Source organism: Stegodyphus dumicola, chromosome X2, assembly GCF_044657685.1.
Source record: "Stegodyphus dumicola isolate Sdum_Otavi_A_Nest chromosome X2, ASM4465768v1".
Lineage (NCBI taxonomy): Eukaryota > Metazoa > Arthropoda > Arachnida > Araneae > Eresidae > Stegodyphus > Stegodyphus dumicola.
The window spans coordinates 66,639,466-66,663,799 of record NC_140781.1 but is presented as its reverse complement, the minus strand read 5'-3'; the positions used below and the strand labels follow the sequence as shown (position 1 = coordinate 66,663,799).

The following is a 24,334-nucleotide window of genomic DNA, read 5'->3' as shown; positions in this document are numbered from 1 at the left end:
AAGATATTACGCAAATCTAAACTGCGCTTGGTAAAAGAAGCGCCAACAGTTGAAAATTAAAAATACCAGGAAACGTGAATTGTATTATTCATGATTTACTTTTTAATTTTTATAATCAAAATAATAACTACAATATTTTAGACCAAAATTATGTAAGGGCATTTACAAAATGAAATCAAAAATATATTTCCTTCTTCGAAGATCGCTTGTCTGCGAATCAATTTTAACTCGTGCATCACTAAAAGTCTGAGTTGCTGCAAAAGCTTTTCAGCTTATCACTATATCCTTCTCATCTCTCGAAACAGCATGCAATTCAGTGCATAAAACATGCTTTAGTCCGTGATAAATAATTTGTCTGTATCACGAAGAAATATACATCACGATGTTATGTATGTTCATACTGTTTCCTTCTATGGATGTGATACACGCTAATGTAACAGATGTGGACCTAATGGAAAACTATATAGTTTCCGAGCGCTACTGACATAAATCCCTTTTGGCTATTCTACGAACAAAAAAGATTCTACTGAAATTTCCATACAATATGCTTTGTTCTTGAAGGAAAACAACTTATGTCAGCCTCCCTCGAAATCGATAAAATTTATCGTAAAATCTGTACGAGTTTAAATTTATCCTCTCACTATTTTTACCTCCTTGTTAATTTAGTGATGAAGTTTTGAGTTAAACGTAAGTAATCGTATTTAAAAAAAAGAAAGTGAATATCACATTCTTCCTCTCATTAAAAATATTTAATTAATAAAGTATAAAACAAAATATATATATCTTTCGACAGAAACAATTAATTTAAATCTATTAATTTTGTCTTAATTGTAAATAAAATCTTTCTTGTTCTATGAGGTAATCAAAACTGTCGTGAAATGTTACGGCTAGAGCAAAAATAAATTGAAAGAATAAACTCTAAATAAACAAAAAATAAATTTATCACACCATGTTCAACAGTGTTGTGAATGCTTTTTGATCACGGGTTATAATCTTTCAATTGTTTAATTAAGTATTCTCTATTTGAAATCAGCATTTTCCAGATGACGTTTCTCAGATTTTGTTTGTGATGAAGATAAGAGCGCGTCACAAGAGTTGGAAGCATTTCGTGCAATAATAACGTGAGAAATTCTTCACGTGTTGTACGCGAGATATAAAACCAGCCAATTTTTTTCCATTGCAATAAATATATACCTGGAAATAATACTGATTGACAGAAGTAAGTGGAAGCCAATATTATACCTTTTAGAGTGTTATTATAAAGCTTAAACTTGGGTGACATTTATATCTCTTTTAATTACTCTGCGTTTATTATAATTAATTAAAGATTTATAGTTTTCCCAGAGATGACTAGAGAATGCAACATGGAGCACAAATATGAAATGACCTTTAATAACCTTATTTGACAACTGTCTCTTTTCGATTTGTTGCTTCAACTGTCCTGACATTTCCATGAAGACTCTGCTTCTCAGAGACAATTTTGTCCCAGATTTTGCTATTCTCCTTAAAATAATGAGCGTAACTGTCGGCTTTTTAAGTAAGTTTCAAACATGTCTATGCATATTACTATCAGCATTGAAGGCACTTTGAACTATGAAAAAATTCGATGTTAATATTACTTTAAACATTTTTCTAGGTAATTTAAAATGCAGAAAATTTAAGGCTTTTTATTAGTGAAGTTTTTCAATAAGTAAATTTCTAGCTGATAAATTTAAATAACAAACCTTGTAATACAGAAATATCAGACTTCTGTTTAAATAAAATTAAAAGCTGCGTTATATTGCTAGTGCTATAAATTAGAGCTTTCTGTATTTTAAAATGTCATCATCAGAAATTGATGAATTAGAATTAATTAATGTCATCTCGGTAGACATGATACTGGAAAGTAAAATTTAAATTTCTAATGTCATATCTACTCCAAAAATAGTCTTAATTAGAATTTTTGATGTGTAAGGATTTAGATACAAGCGAACTATTAATACTGGCAGATTTTTAGTATCTCCAAAGCATCATTCAAGTATATTTTTCTGATTTAATTGTAAGAATATAGAGACTTATTACTATTAAATTTCGTAACTTAAAAGAGGCAAAGCTAAGTTATACAAGTGTAATTTCAGCATTCATCGTTCTTGAGCAATTAAACTGAATTCATATGCATTCTATACAAAAGCGAAATAGCTGAAGCAATAAATTGTAAAAATACACCATTAGAAAGGAAAAAATGGGCCTGCCAAATATTCTTTAAGAAGTTATTATGGTATTGTCAAAAGAATGTTCTTTTGACAATACCATAATACTGAACATATATATATATATATGTTCTTTTGACAATACCGTATAGAACATATATATATATATATATATATATATAAGCGAATCTATACGTATATATATACATATAGATTCGCTTTTAAACAACAAAATTTATAAAACTATTTAGAACTCGAAACAGGCATTTTGGCTTCTGAAGCTTTCCAGGAACTCAACAGAAATCACAAAACTACGCAGTCTTTATGTGACAAATTTTGATGAAGGTAATAAAAATCAATGAAATCGAACTTTCTTCTTAGAAGATAAAAATAGAACACAATAGCTAACCTGGTGAAAATATAAAACCAAATTTATATTTTAAATGTATTTTAAGATGTCTGAAACTTACACGTAGCAGCTCTTTAAAATTAAAGTTGTTTAAATTATATTTTTGACATTCAGCCAAACTCGGTATTTAAATTTTTTCTGGGAAGAATTATGATAGCGAAAAGGAAATCTATTCGAATAAAACGTAATAGAATGAGTTAAAAAATTAAAAAAAATTGATGATAAATAATTTTTTCGTCAAAAGCGATTAATTTTTTTCCCCGAGAGGAGATAATTACTTCTGAGAACAAGTGACCGAAATGTTTTTCTTAATCCGGCTTTCAGCGTGATTAGTTAAAAAGCAAACTTAAAATATGTTTTCGTCGTAAATCTTTTCAAATATCTGGTAGTTATTTCTATCTATATATTTAATTCTTTGATTGTGGTTAGGTACAATGAATTGCACAGACACAGAATTTCAAATTATAAAATTATTTTTGATTATACTGGTCAGCGAAAATTTAGTCGCAGAATAAGTAAGACTCATTTTCTATGTTATTTGCATATGCTGATTTCTGATAAGCAATCAGAACTATTTCACACAGTTTTTAGTGTCGTTGCTTCTTAAGATCGTTTCATGGTAAGTAAATGTTTTCTAAGATCAGTAGTATATTAGGGATTGGGACTATTCGACGTGGCCATTTCGCCGTGGCCGTTTCGACGTGGCCGTTTCGAAGTCGGGCCGTTTCGCCGTCGGGCCAGTTTGCCGTCGGGACGTTTCGCTGTCAAGACATATTTTTCTTTACACGACTGTATTATAGCTTCACGTATTAGAATAAGTTGATTTAAATTAATAACTCTGTTTAAACTTAAAATTTAATTTAATTTAACAATCATTTTATATAAAATAATATATAAAATGTTTTTGTGTACAGTTTAATATAAATACACCGTTACGCATGACATATTACTTTTAAGAGAGTAAGATGCTGACAAGATTCCAAAGAAATTCCGTTTTCTATTCAGATTTCATAAAAATGTGAATTTCCTGCTTGTATGATTTCTCTGAACTATCCGATTAAAATTTCAAGAAATTTTGACGACTCATGTAAATATTGTACCCGCATAATTTTAAAATAGATAATATAACTTCTGTTATATCAGAAGTTTACCCCCAGTTCTCTTTGACTAACATAATTTTCCAACTAGCTATGTGTAATATCTTTATATCTCATATTTGTAAATAACTATTTATATTAAAAGCAACCATTTTTAAGTATACAAAAGGTAAACATAATTATTAAACTAAATAAATTCAATACGAGTATAATACGGCAAGATAAATACAGTCATGTAAAGATAAATATATCTTGACGGAGAAACATCCCGACGGCGAAACGTCCCAACAACGAAACGGCCACAAAGTCCTAGACACGTATATTAAACTATACGGGCGAGTATGCTGAATGTTACATTTCAAGAAGCACATCTAGGCCTAGTTCTAAGCTTTGTACATACTCATTTCAGGTTTTTATAGTCTGTTTCCATTTAGCTTTAATTACAAAGGCAAAGTGTAGTATATTTTAATGCCAGATTTTTTATCACACTGCCATCAGAAAATAAACTAATAAAACCTTGAAAATCGTCATACGAAATAGCTAGTATGAAAAACGTTAAGTATATGTGGAGGTTAAAAGAAAATTTCTATTCATGTTTGACAACGAGGCTACCAAAAATACTACTGTTTTTTTTTTTTTTTTTCAAAATGGGAAAGTAGAGAACGCAATAAAAACAACAGAAAACACTGAGTAAAACAACCATCAAACCAAAAGTTTCATTTGATAATAAGAGTTTTTTTAGGTACTTAAAAGCTCTACCGTTTTTCGTTTCACGTTAAACAAGGATTTAAGACATTTTTAAAGCAATGAATGTGTAATAAACTAATAAAACCTTGAAAATCGTCGTACGAAATAGCCAGTATGGAAAATGTTAAGTATTTATGGAGGTTAATAGAAAATTTCTATTCATATTTGACTACGAGGCTACCAAAACTACTCTTTCCTTTCAAAATGGGAAAGTAGAGAAAGTAATAAAGACAGCAGAAAGCACCGAATAAAACAACCATCAAACCAAAAGTTTTATTTGATCATAAAAGGAGTTCTTTTAGGTACTTAAAAACTCTATCTTCTTTCGTTTCACGTTAAACAAGGATTTAAGACATTTTTGAAGCAATGAATGTGAATGAATAGGGTCGACATACCTGAGAAACAAATTTCATAACAAAATGGTGTTAAAAGTCAAGTATATCTTTATGCTTCCTTAATTAGAAAATAATTTATGGAGCCTGAATTCGATCAGAAGCTGGTCGGTCTTACCAGCGGTTGAGAGGTAAAATCGTTGAATACTGGTACTTCGACCTAGGTTCGAATTCAAACGAACATACTGGGAACATGGGCATTTCATAGTTTTCGCCATGTATAACATGGACATCAGCCAATTTCCCAAACAAAGTTCTCCACGAAGGCAATCCGTTCTTAGGCAGACAGCCCTTGCGAGCTCTGCCGTTATTAATTAAATAAACCACATCGATCAGTGGTTGAAATCAGTTGAAAACTAATTCAGAAGTCAAACAACAAAAATCAGCGTTATACCTACAAAATTTTCACAGGACTAGTTTCGATGGTTTTACCGAACCATCATCTTCAGCTGCAAAACCGCAAATGAACAAGATAGGAAATAATGATTAGATAAGATAAGAAAGCCTGGACAAGAATAAGCAAGTAGCGCCATCTGTTGGCGAAACCAGAACTAAAACATAATTTCTCTAAAAGCCAAAGGCAAATTTGGATTGGAATTAGGATCGTTAACTAGAACAGAAAGATTTTTATGAATGTGAAATGCCTCTAGAAAATCCAGTTCTCCAATGGAAGATGTTTTTTGAATAATTTTGGCAGCAGAAAAATTGAAAGTGTGATTTTCGGACTAACAATGTTGAGAAACAGAAGACCTCTGTGTTTCCTTTTTTCTAACATATGCCTCATGTTCTTTGACGCGAAATTTTAAGGCTCTCTTAGTTTGGCCAATGTAAATTAAACCACACTGGCAAGGAATCCTATAAATACCCCAGGAATTCATATCCGGAATGGGGTCCTTGAGTATAGAAGTTGGAATTTTATTGATGGAAGAAAAAACAACCCGAAAGTTAAATTTCTGCAAAATATGTGCAACTTTATAGCTAATTGATGGAAAGAAGGGAATGACAACAGAATTTTTATAATCTCCTAAAATAAGAGTGTGGCTTTTAGTGTGTTGAGATGAGAATTTTTTAACTGCTTGATTAATAATGTTGGGTGAAAAGCCCCTGTCAATAGCTATTGCTTTTAAATAATTTAGTTCTTCATCAAGGGCTAGTTTGGAGGAGCAAAGTTTGTAAAGTTCAGTTGAAAAGTTTGTACATCAATTTCCCAAAAGTTGTCAGCAGAAATTGTAAGCAAAAGGCTGCTAAATGTTATATGATGATATTCAGAAGTCTCAGGATGTTATGAGATACAACTGCGGGTTTAGAATATGTTTCTTTGAATCACCATCTACATTTCTTCTCTGACAATTTAAAACCGAAAGCCATGAGTATGATGAGAACGTTTAAGGGGAAATTACTAATTTACGAAAGGACATTTTGAAGATTCAATATACTCAGTGACTTCTCTTAGACATGAACATGGACATCAGCATTGTTGGATGACATGCTGTTGCATTGTTGGATTGACATGCATTGTTGGATGCTTGGACAGGAACATGGACATTCAGAACAATTGTTCTTCAGGCTATGTACAGCAGATGCTTGTACACTCAATTTTTTTACTTAGTTTCTTCATCGATCTATTTGCACATTATGCACATTCATACAACATTTAATTAAGTATCATAGCGTGGTTGAAAAATTCCAGTTAGATATTTTAATTCAGCCACGGAAATACGTTTTGATTTCCATACAAGCAATAAGAAAAAATTAAAATTTTCTATTAGATTACAAAATGCACGGTACACTGCAATGAGACCTTATAATTTCGGTGATGCACCTTTAGTTAAATTTTTTCATTACTTCAGCGTTCATCAGAATAACTAAAAATGTTTTTTCTCTAAGAAAGTAATGAGAAATGATTTATTTCGATTTCATAGCTGAGCGTGAAGAATAATAATGAAAAATTGTATTTATATCTTTTTACTTCCTTGTACGAAGTAAAAAGGAAGTATTGTAATCGCGAAAAGTTTCAAGCATCATATTTCAACGAAAATATAAATTTTGACCGCTATCGAATGCAATTTAACGATATTTTTGCGTGACATCCATACAGGACATACGGACAGAATGGACATTGCGTGACATCCGGACAGAATAAAGGACTCTTTTCTCCCAAAAAAAATTATAAAACTGATTTAAAATGAATTCCGAAGAGAAATTTTTATGGCGTCTGTGCGTACGTACGTATGTACGTATCTCGCATAACTCAAAAACGAGTAGCCTCAGAACGTTGAAATTTTGTATATAGGATTGCTATAGCATGTAGATGTGCACCTCGTATTTTGGTTGCAATCGGCCGCACAAAAAGTATATAAATATGTGTATATTTATATCTACTCTTTTACTTGGCTCAGTAATCTCAGTTACTTTTTTCTTATATATTTGTAAATTGTGCATTTTTTGCTTTAAAAATGATTGAATTATGTTGTTCTTATCTTCCGGTTAAGGGTTTTATGCCTTTAGTTAACCTACATGCAATAATTGTGGAATTACCAACAATTTAAAAGTTTTCTTTAAGTGCGGCTAAGCCTAATTTCTGATTAGTATGCCGTCCATGTTAACTTGCCATTTAAAACTTACCAGAGTAGTGGATTTGTTGCCAATCTAGAGAAACTAAACTTCCCAACAACAAAGTAATATCTTCTTTTATTTTTGCGAATTAAATTATGCTTAATTCATTATGGAATTAACATTTAAGTTATTAACTTATTTTTATATAGCAACTGTAACTGTAATTGTAAAAATTGTTTTTCAATTGTTTTAACTGTATTTGGTGTTTTATGTTTTTCTGTAGCTGTAAAATTTTAATGAAAATATTTTGAATTTTTATGTATTTTGCCTTGCCGCGAAGTGAGAACTGAATTAATTAGTAGTCCATGTGCATTAGGTAAGCGGCGCTGAATCGTCTGCGAAAAGGTTTTCTTTTTATTTGTTTAATTTCTTTTATATATCGTTTTTGATTTATTACAGTATTTGAATTTTATTATAGTATTTGAATAGAACTTATGGAAATTCTTCAGATGATATAATTTTTGTGATCTCTGAGTTTTAAATTGAATGTTAATGCTGTTCAGTGAACGTAGCACCGAAGTGTCGCTATAGTAAACAAATATAGTAAACTTTAAAAGAGCACATTTATTCTATTGTGGTCTAAGCACTATCGACGAAGAATATTTAATTCAAAATTCGTTACCTGTTAATTCAATATGTTTAAATGAATGTGGGAAAATTGCGTATAATTTAATATTCCATACAAGGAAGTCATGTGGTGTACACATCAGATTTTTTATATAAGTCTCCGAAACCTATCAGCTACAGTCATAATTAACAGTGCTCTCGTTATTGATTCTTATTGCAAGAGTTATAAGGTATTTCTCCGGTCTTCTTAGCATGCTTTCGTGGTGCAATGACCAGCATATTCGGCTTGTATTCCAGAGGTCCGTGGTTCGAGTCCCGGCGAGGACATTCCTCTTTTTTCATCTCTCTCGCGCTTTAAAAAAATAGCTAATAGTCTCTGCAGGGGCACCCGAACTAAAAACAAAAGGTGGTGGATGATGATTCTCCACCACCAGGATTTGGCGATTAGGTCCCTTAAACCCCAGTCTCCCTTTAAAAGTGGGAGTATATAAGATATTTCTCCCGCCTTCTTAGCATGCCTTCGTCGGGCTAAAGGTTCTTCGTTCAGCCCATTTGGTGCGTATTCGAAAGGTCCGAGGTTCGTATCCCGGCAAGGGCATTGCTCATTTCTCATGTCCCCTGCTTCGAAATAACCTAATGTCTCTACAGAGATTGGTTCCTAATTCAGATACTATAAATCTTGAGTAATAAGGTACACGCCTTTTTTTTTTCAAATAGAAACGTGATAAATAAGCCATTGATCATATAGCCCCTTTACAGAGCCACAACTTTACACTATCAGAAGATTCCGAAAACTTTTCTAATGAACCAGGTTTTATTCAAGTAGTTTTCTTTAGTTATCGCATATTTTAAATGCAAGTCAAATGCATTTTGGAAATTCAGTAACATTAATAACAACCTCTTTAGCTTTGTGAAAGAATTGGAAACCATCATTTGATCAACAGCTGGTTTTACTTTTGTCACCAAAAAAAAAAAAAAAAACAAATCTTCACAATAACAGCAATGGCAAACATATGCCATAATTTATCTGTACTAAAACGCGTGCTACACTGCGCTGGTTCCTAAACATTTGTTGACTAATAAAATTCGTACAAATAATGTGCGCTAAATATCCTATGCAAGTACAGGGATTCAAAAGGTATTTATCTTTCAATAATGTTTGAAAACGTAAACATTTCTGTCTAACGTTCACGATGATATTTTGCTTATTCTAAACAATCAAAATATCTACCACGGTTTCTGGAAAGATTTAATTACCTTTACGTACGTTATTGCGTGAACTGTAGAAATTGTTGCATATTTCGACTAATAGCTATCGATCCTTTCATGTGTTAAAAGGATTATAGTATTTTAAAGGCAATAAATATGTTGGAATAATGCTTTTAGAGCTGCAAAATAAAGGGAAAAAAAAGAAAGCGCCATCAACGTATTTAAAATTACTAAAAATGGAAAACAGGGTTTGACGTAAATTTTGAATAAACTCTATTCATTTTGAGAGCGATCAAACACAGGTCCCGCTTCTTCAAGAGTAAACAAATTAAATCTAAAGAAGCAGAATTCCTTTTGCTCTGGCGTCTGATCACCTTCGAAATCTATTAAGTTTTATTCAAAATATATGCCAAAATAAGGCTGCTGTTTTGCCTGATTTTAAAAACAGTCAGAGACAGAATTCACAGAAAAAATGTTGACGACTCAAGTACCGTAGGGCAGTGGTTTTAAACTCAGTTTGCATGCGATCTGAAAGCAACTGACGGACCGGAATTTTTTTTAACAAAATGAACATTTTTTATCAACAAATTAAAAAATATTTTAACTTTCAGATTTGGCTTACTGAAAATTTATCAAAGCATACATAAATAATAATAATAATAACATATAGAAAAAAATTGTAAATTTACACTTATTTTCTATCTGATATCTACTGCTTGGTACCTGCAAGACACGTTTTGGTTACACTTTGTAATTCAAACTTGCTAACAACTAAACATTAATATTTCAGTTTGACGTTTATTTCGAATAATTCTTAAATGTTTAATTGATCATTAAATAACTTACTTTAGCGGAAACCAAAGATAAACATATTATAAAACCATTTGAAGCTTTCAGAGACAACTCTCCATGTGGGTCTCTTTCTCTTATGTATTAAATTTTGTTCCACACGTAAATAAAAATGCATATGCTTGTATGTAAATTATTATAAATTTCTTTCCTTATTAATTTTCATTCGTCATATATATATATATACTCACAAACAAAGCGGTCATTCTTAATATAAAAATTTGTAAATCAGCTTGTTTATTTGTTTATTTTGACAAACACGAATAGAATTAATCAAATCCATATCTTTAAATTTTTATTAATATTCATAGCACAATGTAAATGAATTAGCTCCATTTATAGATTTTTCAGTTACGTAATTCATGATCGTTTTTAATTCCAAGGAAAATAATCTAAACTCGGGTTGAAAATAACTAAAATCTTGAAATCTTTACAAAGCTGTAATTGAAACATGTATTCGCGGGCCACATAGAAGTGCTTCGAGTGTCGTTTTCGGCTCGCAGACCTCCAGTTATACCTGCAAGGTATAGTTTCGAAACTTATATATTTCATTACATAAGAAAACTGTTTTAATATAAAAGTAAATTTTTCTGCATAAGAAAAAATGTTTTTGTTTTAATTTGCAGGAAATCATTAGTTTAAAAACAAGTTATGAGAACAACGATTTTTGTTTTTGTTTTAATATTCGCAACATGCCAATGTCAAACAAGTGTGTGCCCTTCGAAAGAGGAAACAAAACCATGTATCTGCAGATTAGGAAAAGGAAGCAAAGCATGGATGTCTTGCAAAGGGCTTACGTCAGCAGATGAACTCCGTGAAGCAGTCAAAGGCATGAAAGGTTTCAAATTCTCTACATTTTACATAGAAGATTCCGATATAGGTATTTTACCAGCAGATATTTTCAGAGACATTGATATTCAAGTTTTAAGCATACAGTTCACAAATCTTACAAGCCTTAGCGAGAGTGTGAACCGTCCTCCTTTCCTTGGCTTGGAAAATTCCTTAGAATCTATTGAAATCAGAGATGGCTTCGTCGATGAAAACGCACCATTGACGAAGTTTTCAATATCACATTTAAAAAAAGTATATTTTGTCCATCTTGAAGGCAACATAATTCCCGTCATTGGAAATGACTGGTTTGAAAGTGGACCTTATGGTTTGAGAGAATTATATCTCTTCGACACTAGTGTAACTAAAATCGGAAGCCATGCATTTGAAGCCCTGGAGGACATCCGAAAATTATCCATCACGGGAGGAAAATTTTCCGAAATTGCAAGGACTATGTTTCCTAAACCTGCTCTCTTCCTCGAAGTCTTGGATTTGAGGTAATATTTTAAAATTTTGCATTATTTCATTCCGCGTAATTTTTTAAAATTAACGTCATTTTCTCAATTAAATTATGCGCACAGTTTTAATATTTCAGGCATGAAATTTCATATATATTGAAAGAATTGTTCTACGAAGTAACTATGAATCCTGAGTCATGCTTCTAAGGAAATGTAAATTTAAAATGATTTGACTACACTTTAATTTATAAGATGGAATACCGATCTATGAATAAATTATTTAAAACTTTTGCTTAATTTCAAAATTTAAGCAAAAATAATCAGAATATGAATGTCATGTGACTGTTAAAGCTTTCTTTCTTTTGATAAACAAGCGTATTTTCAATGCAACTAAAAATTTTATCCTGATTTTAGATATTTGTTAAGAAGTTGTAAGAGAAACTTAGACATTTCGTTTCTTTCTGAATACCTATTTTTAATTCCCAGCTACTGTCACTAGAATATATCGTATAAACCATATTTTACTTTCAAAAGCTTTTATGTTTACAAATCACACAGTTATTAAATATAATAAATTTATAATATTTAACTACCAATAACTCATACTATACGGTTTCATTTATTTTTACTAATAGTTATTTTATTATGTCTATCTATAATAATTTTTTTACCTTCTCGTATTCCCCATGCGTTTCCTCGCCAAGATGAAAATTACGTAGGGGGAACGAGTTTATTTAAACTGATGTAGCGAAAAGTTTGGTCAGAGCGATATTGTGAGCGTATGTTGCTATTTTTTACAGCTGTTAACCTTGAATATCGGCTTCGCATTTTTGCCGCCTAGTTAATATCCTGCTAGTGTAGGTTCTGAGTCAACCTGATAGATTAAACTGAATTAAGTAGGTTTATACCACTCTTACCTTTAATTATAGTATTACGTATCTTTTAAGCGCCTGAAGTGTCTGAAATCACGTAAGTCCGTGCCGTCTTGTAAACTAGTATATTCTGTTCAATAAAAGGGTCTAAGGTGTCTAAATAACAGGATCTAAATAAATATAAATAAATCTAATAAAAGGTCAAATATAATAAATTTAATAAATCTAAATCTAATAAAAGGGTCTCAAAAAAGGGTCCGGGGGGAACGATGTAAACATCCTTCCCCTAGGTTACGTTCACTTTCAAGCTCTTCGGGAAATCGCAAGAATCAACGCTTAGGTAGATTTAGTTACATTTTATGATAGCGAAAAGAACTAAATCCCACAATACCGTGCAATATAATAATTATGCGGTGAAGTAAGAGTTCTAAAACAAAGAATAATCTGGAACTTAACAGTTTAAGAGAAAGAGATATTATTCGTAATCAGTTCTTTAAATACATAATTTTCCTTTTTTATATCGGCCCACCAGCGGCCGAGCGGTAAAGTCGCTGAACGCTAGTAGTTCGGTCCGATGTTCGAATCCCGCGAACGGGCTGGCTGCATGGGTGTTTTCGTGGTTTTCCCCATGTGTAACGTGTATACGAGCCAGTTTCCCTTAGAAAGTCCTCCACGAAAGGCATCCCTCCTCTTAGGCAGATAGCCCTAGTGTGCTTTGCCATAATTAAATACACACACACACACCTTTTTTTATATCGAGATAAGAAGTGAATATTATATTCTTTTGATATCTCAATATGTTGCCTACAGAATAAATTGTATTTAATTATTAAGCAAATTATATTTAATTACAAAAATTGTTTAAACTTGAAAAGATTGCATTGAAATACAAACGTGCATTGAAAACCGTTAAAATGTTGAATGAAATTTCGTAATCGAAAACAACATTGTAAATTTAAAAAAAATATGTGTTTATTACAGGCTTATAACAGGTAATTAGTTAACCCAAGAGTAACAAAAGTCACTAGCAAAGAAATTATGCAAAAAAAAAATCAAATTGCTTAACATGTGTTCGTACTGAAGACAATCAGACAACAGTCAACAACAGAAATCAGACTAACAAAGATTAGTACAATATACAATATGAATGAAGTTTCACACTATGTCAAAGTAGCTGGGAACCATTCAAAGACAACAGTTGTCATTTTATAAAATAATAATGTATCTGAGAGTAAGGTAGAAAATCGGCTGAGATAGGGTGAGTCACTGCGTTGCAAAACCCGAAGCACTCATGTTTAACTTTCTAATTAAGTTTAGCTGCTACTATATTATTTGAGGTATTATAGCTATAAAATGAAATCACGGAAAGCAACTTTTTCCCTATTTAGAGCAGTGGTGGCGAACCTTTTTGGAGCCGCGTGCCCAAAACCTTTTTTTTTTTTTTTTTTTTTGAGGGGGGAGGGGGATTTAATCTCTTTGATGGGGATTTAATAGAGATTAAATCCCCATCAGGAAGCGGTTTACCATGTTTGGCCAGAAAAAGTGAAATTTGAAAGCTGGTTGTTGTTAGATGGTTTGTTTTAGAAAGATAATTCCAAAAAACAACTTTCTGGTAATTATAATTCCTCAACTTCCCTTCAATAAACACCTTCCGTTTAACTTCATCAAATTCGGCAACAATTTTGTGGTTGGTGTCGTCTGACACAGGATGTGCGACACACAGCACTTTCCCAGCACATTAATGCTTTTCTGTAGTGTTCAATAACTCCAAATGATTCTGTCCAGGTCTCTTGAAATTATGTTCCACTATCAATGTTTAATTTTGACTTTTTTTGCTGGAGTCATTTGTGAGGGTTCAAGACCTGGAGTATAGAAAATATATTTAACAATGAAAGTATTAAATCTCACCGGCAGCCTGCAATAAATTTGAATTCGTTTAACAAACATTAGGTGCTTCAACTTTGGCGTATTTTTGGCCATGTAAAAAGTAATATGATTGGCCAAAACAATTGAAACGTTATAAATTGAAACGTTAAAAACGTATATATATTTATATAATAATAAATATGTATATCATTTCTATGGAGATATATGAAAATTTTATATCTAGGCTTAGGCCCTATGACAGTGGCATTATGCGATAATTAAGTGAAACGTTCAAGAACAGACTAAAACACTTATTTAAATTACATAGTATCATTTTATTGTGATTATTAAGGAAGTAATATTTTAGTCGAGTGCCGGCTGATGAAACTCTGCGTGCTGACTGTGGCACGTGTGCCATAGGTTCGTCATCACTGAGTTAGAGCAGCATTCATGTAGATATGTATAGGGTTCTACTAGCTCTAGAAGATTAACTCAAAATCCTTTAGACCCTACTAGAATGAAAAGCGAATTGTCGCTTTAGTCTGAAGCAATGACAATAACATATAATGTTAAAATAACGTTTTTTTATTTAACTCATTAAATTAACGGAAGACACTAGCTATAGATGAACCTCCGCTACTTTGCAGGTATTTAAAATAATAAAAAAATGAAGTCAAACTCAAATTTAGTTAGCACACTCGGATACTACACACAGAATAGATTACTTAAGCGGGCTTAAGTAATTAACGGCGAGTATTTAAACGTCGGCTAGCAAGGTGGCTAAAGCCGTAATAACTTTGGCGATAATACGAAATTGCAGTGCGAAACTGCCAGAAACTCCAACTCTAAAACATTAAAAACACTCGGCTTATATACGCAACAATTAATTTGCATTCTGGTGGGGACTGGGGAAAGAAGTAAAGGTTTAAATTATAATACTAACATAAAATCTTACTAGTTTTTTTATCTTATTACAACTTGACTACAATGTCTTTTATCAACCCAGACATAATAATAAATAATTTTTCATAGAACGTGATAGATTTCTCTCTTCTTCAGATCAGCAAAAAACAAATGAAAAATGAATTTTAAACTGCAAGAAGTTTGATCACTGTAACGAAATGTAATCTCAAACTTTATGCATGCAATCCTGTTTTGTGAATAATAAATATTCAAAGAATTGTTTTCAAAGAATTTAGATGACATCTTTGTTATAATGCAGATTCATTTTTACATAAAATGTTTTAGCTGTTAAACGAATAAGTTACACTCTCTGGCAAAAGCTGTTATGTCAATAAATAGTAAAATGGATCCATGAATGCAACTTTAACACGAGTGAATTTGAATGAATGAATGAATATGAACACCAGTTAACACGAATGAATGGACCTTCAATAAGAATATTATCCTCCTCGTGAGCGTAAATGTTAACTGATTAATTTACAAATAATTTAAATTCATAGATTTTAATGCTCAATGTAAGCAGTTCATTTAGACTTAATTTTGTTATTCTCACCCACAGTTCAATATTAAAAATTCCAGACTATTAATAATAGTATTTCATTTACTATTCCCATTAGATGAGTTTCCACTAAATATCCTATCAGCAACCTCTCTAGTGGCCTTTTGGCTAGCTGTGTATTTTGAGCGCTTCCTTGCCACACAGACATCATACGCTTAACACTGTACACATAGACACTACATGCTTAACATAATTTTATAAATTAAAATGAAGGACTATGGTATTTTATTTGCCTATATCTCTATAATTTTCTGCTAATTCCATGCAAGATTTAGTTAATTGTATTTAAACTTCCAAAGTTTTTCTATTTTTTAATGAAATAAAACAATTTAGCAAATTATAGGTTTCTGCTAAATTGTCATCATCAGTAATATATTTGTCAATTATAAAAATTAATGGAAGTTTCAAACATTTTCTTTCTTTTCTAGCAATAATGCCCTTAGAACACTTTCAAATGACCTATTTACTCATATGCCAGCTTTAGAAGAGGTATATCTAGACAATAATGTTTTGACGAGCTTGAATGAGGTTACTTGGACACCAGTTTGGAGTCAAATTAATTTTGCTAATTTTTACGGTAAGTTCTAGGCATTCACTTTCTAGCAAGGTGTTTCCTTACTGATAAGAGAAGTTATGCAGAAAGGAAATTGTTTTTTGAAACCGATATTCGCATCCGTAATTATCCTTTTCTGAATTTTTTAAAAATATGTAATTACTAATATTATTCCAAATAAAATTAATCTCTTAATAAAAAGCATTATATTTGTACTTCAACACATTTTTATGAGTAATATTGTTAAGGGTAAAAGGCCATGTATCAAGTACAATCGTTTTGAAGCACTTAACTTTGCACAGATTCTTTTCCTCAAAAATATTTTTGTCGTTTTTATCTTTGCTTTAAAGATTTATAGGGTTTTTTAGACTTAAATATGTTGACGTAATATTTATTCTTATACTTTTAGTATAATTTCGTTTTATAACTATGTAAATACAAGTTTTAAAAATAGTCAAGCAGTAATTTCATTTACTAAAGCTCAAGTTTTTACAGTTTTTAATCCGCAATTTAAAGTTATCCTTAGAAAGAGGAGAGGTATTCCCCAAATAAGTTGTAAAAGGTTTTGTTAAGCCTCTAATATTTCTAACTGTTTCTTAACGTGTAAATTCCTGTGAACGATGAACTACCTTTTACTTTTATTTTCGAAAGCAAACTGATGAAACTGAGAAAGTGGTGCATGCGAAAAAGAACGAATCGCTGAAATTATTTTTAAATGCTTTTTATATTTTGTATCTGCTTTCACTGAAAGACGAGATGGCATCGAAATCAAGTTCGATGCGTGCTTAATTGCCTGAATAAGTTAATTAATTCGATTAATATTTTTAGATGATTTTTAGATGTTAAGAGCATTATTCTCTTAACAAGCGAAGAGTCATGCAAGTTTCTACATCTCCGTGGCTTTTATATGCGTTTGAATGTTTCATGGTATGTACATTACACGGTATACAACATAGTTTTATTGAGCATTTCTTCTTACATTTTGTCCAGTCTGTTAGTCCGTAAAATGGTGGAAATGAAGGTACGTAGATAATATATGAAGTAGGTATTTTATTATTAGACTTATTTTAGGAAAACAAAAGCATCAAAAATCAATTGCGACTTCCCTAGAGTTAGAACCACGAATATTCAATTTATTAATTGGATGTATTAACCACATATACCACAAGAATACTCTTGGGGATATGCGGTAATTCCTTACATTCTTCCACATTTAAAGGGAAACTGGAAGAGGCATGTGTCCTTGTGGACCGAAGCCAGCGCACAACAAATTATTGTTTGGCACATTTTTAGTTCGGCGGAATTTTTAGTTCTGTAAGAACTTTAAGGTTTTCGGAGCCGGGAAGTGTTAAATCCTCCATTGTTAGGCAGATGTATCAACTACTTACCCTTAAATTGGATTATTTAGATTATGGCAGAGCATGAGAAGGCCATCTGTTGAAGGGGAAGGATGCCTGAAAGACCTTTAAGGGAACTATGGGCTTCATTTTTATAAATCTGACTGATGGTGTGCAATGTATTTTTCTAACGAAAATCATAAATTTTCGCGTAATTATATAAATTATTTTATGCTTTCTATGCTTGCTAAAAGCTTTTTTGCCATAAATTTAGACCAAAAAGAAGCAGGAAAAAATTATGGAAAAAATATAACCCCAGCTTACTTTCCGTTACATTATTCTGGGATTTTAAAAGTGCTTACAGTGGAGGAAATTATGAAGTACTTGTGAATGTTATCAAACACGTTAGCCGCAATAAGAAAACTTTCAAATAATGGATGTTTAATGTAAACGACAGTAACATTAACTAACAACAAACAAACAAAAACAAAACAAACAAGAAGTCTGAAAGGATTCAGATTTTAACGGTCACCCAAAAGGTCTGCTTTAAATTTTAACATCAGTAGAGATGACCCAGGTGAAAAAGAGAAACATTTTATAAGGTATTAGATGAATATACATTTAGACTAACATGGGAGCGTTATATATCCTCGGTATATTTGAAAAGTGAAAAAATATATGTAACGTAGTTCTGTAAAAATATTTAATGTTTTTTTAATTAAATATATCATGAGTTAAATGCATTTTTATTTAAATCAATCAGATTAAAAAGAAAAAATATAATTTTCTTAAGAAATGCATCTATTGCTTTTAAATCTCTTAGTTTGTTAATTATTAACACACAGATTAAATCTGAAGGATACATTTTGGTAAATAGCAACAGAGTCGAAAGAAACGTGAAGCCAACGCAAAATCGCGTTTTGAAGCTAATAACCCTTTTGGCCTAGCAAGAGAAGACTATTTTATGTTACCTGCGTAATATGTCAGTGAATTCTGACATTTTATTTTGTGTCATGATTAACAGCACTACCTTGGACTGGTTGTAAGAACTGAAGATAAATTCTATCGAGAAGAATATTTTGTGCGCTGAGGCAAGTTGAAGGATTGATTATACTTCAAAGCAAAACATTAATTTCCATCAATATGAAACACATGGTGTGTATTTCAAGCATCAGAACCCTTGCATTCGTTCAAGTAAATGAGAAATGTGTGTATAATTTTAAAAGAGTGAAAAATTACGTAAAATTAATTTTTAAACATCTCGAAGAGGTACTTATTGTTTTCAGTTAGCGGATTTCGTGGCCTCGCAGAATAATATGAATTGCCACTTCAGTGAATTCAGAAAAGATTTACTTCAAACCTCCTGAGGAAGCCATCCAGCGGAACAAACGCACACCTGTGTCTTTCATAATTAAATCTTTTATTTATTAAATAAGTGCACATATCTGCACGTGACGTTTAATTGCGAATAATTATATATCATAACAATTATTTTTCTTTCTTTAGGCTTCGTCATTTTTAACAGTTCATTTTAACAATTATATTTACATCGTTAATTTTTGAAGCACTCATTCTTAAACTAATAAGCCTACAGTAACTTAGTGTTTTTTTAATTGAAGTAATAAATCAAAATCTGCATGCTAAAATTACATTTCAATTTTTTTCTAATTTTTAAATATATTTTTTAATTTTTCTAAATTTTAATATTAAATTCTTTGAGGTGCTAAAGCGTAATCTGAAGTTTCTAGACTGCAATTTAGTTTTTATTAACAATTTTATTTCATGTTTTCTCGTGTTGTTATGATTTTTCATTATATCTTTACATCTTCATTTTGATAGCGGAGGGGAGGGAAGAATATGTGTGGTGTGGTGTATTTAATTATGGCAAAGCACACTAGGGCTATCTGCCGAAGGGGAGGGATGCCTTCGTGGAGGACTTTCTAAGGGAAACTGGCTCGTATACACGTTACACATGGGGAAAACCACGAAAATGCCCATGCAGCCAGCCCGTTCGCGGAATTCGAACCTCGGACCAAGCTACCCGTGTTCAGCGACTTTACCGGTCCGCCGCTGGTGGGCGGAGGGGAATAGGAAAAAACTCATTATATTCTTTTTCCTTTGAGGATGAGAATAATGTAAGTAAATCTCACTTCCTCTTTTATTGTGTTTGCGTATTTTATTACTTTAAATAATATGTATTGTTTTGCTATTTGCCTTTTCTGAGTTTGCTCAGTTGTTTCCTCCATTCTGAGTTATCGTTTGGAGAATGTTTTGAGTGAAGGTGTTATTAATGATTCTCTGTTGTAAAGAACCCACGGTTCTAAAAGTAATATTTTAAAAGTGGAATATCCTTATTCATATTTTAGGAAAAGCTTTCATTCTACTGAAACTGCTTTTATAAGTAAATTAAAGCCGAATATACAGCTTTGAGTCAACCAACCTGGAATGTTGAAGAATTTTCGTTTGTATCGCTGTTTAGTTCACTATCTAATATAATACTCTTTGGACACTACGATACATGAGATTGAATTACTGTGTAGTTTTCTATCTGATATAGTACTCTTTGGACTCTACGATATATGAGGTTTTTTCTCTGCATATTTGCAAGGCTAATGCACATTTTCCTAACCGTTCTACAAGTTCTTAAAATAAATTCATATGATAAAAGTACTTACAAACATAAAGCGGAATAAAAGGGAAAATACACTAAGTTTGGTTTCTATAACAAAGAACAGGATTATCATTATTGATCAGTTGTAGAGTCATTAGGTTTCTTGGTGCTGGAGACATGTGCAATGCCCTCACGGGAATTCGAAATCTAGGCCTGCCAAATACGCGTTGAGCGGCCTTCCAGTTACACCACGAAGGCATGGGTAAAAAGGGAGAAAATACCTCATATACCCCTTTAAAGGGCAACTATCGATGACGGCAGCCAATCGCCAAATCCTGGTGGTGACGCATTATCGTCCACCGCCTTTTAATTCGGATGCTTCTGGGAGTCATTAGGATTTTTAATGCAAGAGACGAAACATTATGCACTGCCCTCGCCGGGATTCGAACTCTGGACCTCCCGAATACTCGTCGAACGTGATTCTAGTTACACCACGAAGGCATACGGAAAGAGGGAGAAAATATCTTATGTAATTAGTATAATAATTTTCTCTGTTTGTTAATTTTTTTTCAGTAATCTGTTAATGTAATGAGAAACATGGCATTAATTTTTTTTTTAATTTAAAAGATATAGTCGGTGAAGAGGGCTTGTTTTTATTACCCAGTAACATACGGAATACGGCGCACGAAATGCCACCGAATGTTTAGCTGAATTAGAGTTCAGGCAGCCTTGCGTTGCAATTATGTATTATCGTCAGCTTTGCCAAAGTTGTTCCGGCTTTAGCCACTTTGCTAGCCGACGTTTAAATACTCACCATAATTACTTGAGCCAGCTTAAGCGGTCTTTTTCGTAAAGTCTCTGAAACGTTGCTTAAATCTGAATTTAACTTCGTCTTATGGTATTTTAAATACACACAAGTAGTACGTTCTGTTAATTTGAAGATTTCAATAAAACGGTTATTTTAATCTTTCTAAGAATTTGTCGTTTGAATTCAGTTTGGAACGATAATTCGTTTGTGAGTCTTGTAGGAGCTAAAGAAATGTGAGTTAAACTTTTCTACAAGCAGGTTAAACTTCTACTGCAATTTGAAATTTGACATATTTTTTGAAGAAATGTAAAAACGTTTGGTGATGACTCAAGGAAGTTTTCGTGCATACTTTTGGTAGAAGATATGTTTTTTGCAAGCAGACCATTCAAATATTGTAACAGTAATTGAAAGCTACTGGGTCTCTGTAGAAGAGAAATCGATGCCGCCCATACATACACTTGAAAATGACTACAGGTTTCCTTTTACACACTCAGTGGTTCGTGCAAAATGAAGCTAGATCACACATTGCAAATGTGTTCTTGTCTTTCTGTATGGTATGTTTAAAATTAGCGTAATGTCACATCCGTGTCCTGGAGAATGTGAAGGTGGGAGACAGCGAATCCGCATAGCCTGGATATTACACCATGTGAAATGGGCGTTTTTGAAAAATAATGCATTCGCAAGAATGTAGTACAATTCAACGTTCTTGTGGTGCAATTGTGTCGTGCAATTTTGGAAGACATATGGAGGAGGGTTGAGACAAATGAAAGGGTCCGCTTGCAAGAGATTGTAAAACAGAAGGTTGGACACATTGAACACATTCTGCATTTAACTCACTTTCACTTCATTCACTTCACTTTATGGATTCATTTTGTAATATTTTGATGATAACTACATATACCATAAACAAAATAAAGGCTGTGACTTTTCATGCGCCATCATGTACTTTCTGAAAGCAAACAGCGGTTTATTTTTTTTATTTATATGCACGTCTATGTATGTTTGTGATGTAGTATGATAATATACTAATATCAGAGAGAGATATAGTATGATAACATATCAGTTTGTGATATAGTATACTAACATAATCAATAACATTTGTTTCAGGTAATCCTATCAAATGCGACCAGGATTTGAAATGGATTTATAAATACCGTCTGCCAGAATCTTTTCAAGGCCAATGTAGTTCTCCACCAGAACTTAAAGGTCGAAGTCTTTCGAACCTCACATTAGCCGATTTTTCTTAAGGTCTTCTTGGGAGGAAGGTATTTTAAAGAAGTGATCAACTTTCGATGGAAACGTCACATACTTCTGTTTTAGATGAGAACTGTTCATTGAGAAATTATAACGTCCTTATTTTTTCTCTGCGTGTATGTATGTATTAGAAACGTTTTCGAAAGCATCGTATATTATCATTACTATTTTATGGCGTTTTATATACTTTAACTGATTTGATTACCTGTTCGTTAAGAAACATGTAACATCCTTATTTTTAGCTCTGTATAGCTCTGTGTACTTTATTTTTATATATGTATTATTCTTTTTACTTTTTTTTAAATGTACATTTTAAATGCATACCATTACAAATTTTAAACGTATTTCAAGTTTGTTACAAGCTTTTAGTAGTTTCAAAGCAGTCATCTTAAATATTAACATTTCTTAATTTCAGTTTACAATAGTTTTATATTTTCTTTCCTAGGAGATAATAATAAACAGAAAATTACTAAATAAATTTATATATATATATATTAGAAAAGTTTTCAAAAACATCATATATTATCATCGCTGTTTAACGGTGCTTTAGATATTTTAACTAAGGGGTTCTCAACCTGAGGGGAATTTCACCCTGGGATAATTTCATAGTTTCAAAGAGGGAATGTAGTTCCAACTTTTATTTGCCTATTAAGTTTTTAGTTTATGAACATAAAAAACTTTTTGAGTCTTACTTATTCTTTTATTTAAAAAAAAACTTTTTATTTTCTTTATTTTTTATAAGCTTTTTATTTGTTTTGGTATTTATCAACATTTTCAATTCTTTTTCTTGATTAATTTGTAAAACATACTTAAAAAATAATCTAAATTTAAATAAATGTGTACTTATTTTTAGAGTTTGGGAAAGTAAGAGGGGTAAATGATCGTTTAGCAATGGTCAAAAGGGTGCATAGGGCAAAAAAGGTTGAGAGCCACTGTTTTAACTATGCAAGTGCACTTCCGCACATTTAGACTAGTTTATTGATAAAATGATTTGTTCTTTATACGCATGGAAAATGTGATGTTAAGATTTTACCCTAAATGTATGCATCTGTCTTATATTTTGCTATATGTCTGTTTTTTGTGTATCAGTTTTTACTTGATTAAAATATATATGGGAAATATGTATGATTTTTATTTACGAAAGATAACAGCATAAAATTTTAATTTAATGTACTCTGTAGTATGCTTGGAAGTGCACGGAAGGAAATTTTTATCAATTTATTGCCAATTTTTACAAACAACATGTCTGAAGTGACTGGCAGCAAAAGTAATGAAAGTAAAAATGATAAGGTGGGAATCGCTATGTAGTCATTTATAGATGACAATCCTCTAAATTATACAAATGTAATTTATTCCAAATACATCTGACTTTCTGCTTTCTGGCAGATTTTGCAAAGACCTGACAAACGCTACCGAAAATCAGAGACAATCTGATATGCTGAATACGTGTAGCAGTAACAATATGGTGTGTATTTTTTATGATTTAGAATACAGCTATGGAATGAGTTGTGGGAAAGAATATTATTGTTAAGCCATACGTAGAAAACAGTGCTCTGGCTTACGAATGAATTAACAAATGTGTTGAAAATTAAAGAAAGTATTTGAATACATTGAATTTGTTTCGCTTAACATAGGCAGATATTCTGAATAATATCCTATTCTGAGTAACCCTTACTAATTACTTGAAGAAAATACTGGGTAACTATACATACATTTCGAAACTAGCCACTTCCAATGGTACTTTGAGAGTAAATAAATTAACAAGCCCTTTTTTCTAAAGTATTAAAAAATTAAGAAAGGAAGATGGTGATTTTCATAAAGGGCATGTATTCGGTTATTCAAATGTTAGTGCAGAATGTTTCTCTTCGACTAGAGATTAAAGTAAGACACAATTTTAATTTAAGATTTATATCACTATTCCTGAAGTTTTACTTTACAAATAATCTTATTAGTTTCTAATGTCTTCTCATTTTCTTTTCGCGACACAATCCCGCGCGTGATTAAATATGAACGAAGAATTTTTATATACTTCTGCGTCAAACTGCAAATCGTCTAGTTAGCGAAATATGAGTTTTCGCTGTAATTGTCTACGTATATTACTCACTCATTAGTTTAAAATTAAGTAAATAATCTCAAGAACTAATGAAATA

The 24,334-nt window shown here is 31.8% G+C and overlaps 1 protein-coding gene across 1 annotated transcript; it reads left to right on the top strand.

The window, feature by feature from the left end:
- Positions 1 to 1,101: 1,101 nt before the first annotated feature.
- On the top strand, positions 1,102 to 23,305 carry LOC118182001 (toll-like receptor 9). Its single transcript, XM_035351253.2, has 4 exons — positions 1,102 to 1,219; positions 10,702 to 11,400; positions 16,050 to 16,198; positions 22,038 to 23,305. Exons 2-4 carry the CDS (start codon positions 10,727 to 10,729, stop codon positions 22,175 to 22,177), a joined length of 963 nt encoding a protein of 320 aa, XP_035207144.1. The 5' UTR covers positions 1,102 to 1,219; positions 10,702 to 10,726; the 3' UTR covers positions 22,178 to 23,305.
- The last annotated feature ends 1,029 nt before the right edge of the window (positions 23,306 to 24,334 follow it).

Excerpts from the sequence above, each read along its gene's own strand:
- LOC118182001 (XM_035351253.2), top strand. The coding sequence starts at position 10,727 with ATGAGAACAACGATTTTTGTTTTTGTTTTAATATTCGCAACATGCCAA. Across the intron at positions 11,401-16,049 it reads CTCGAAGTCTTGGATTTGAG|CAATAATGCCCTTAGAACAC; the intron begins GTAATATTTTAA and ends TTTCTTTTCTAG. Across the intron at positions 16,199-22,037 it reads TAATTTTGCTAATTTTTACG|GTAATCCTATCAAATGCGAC; the intron begins GTAAGTTCTAGG and ends CATTTGTTTCAG.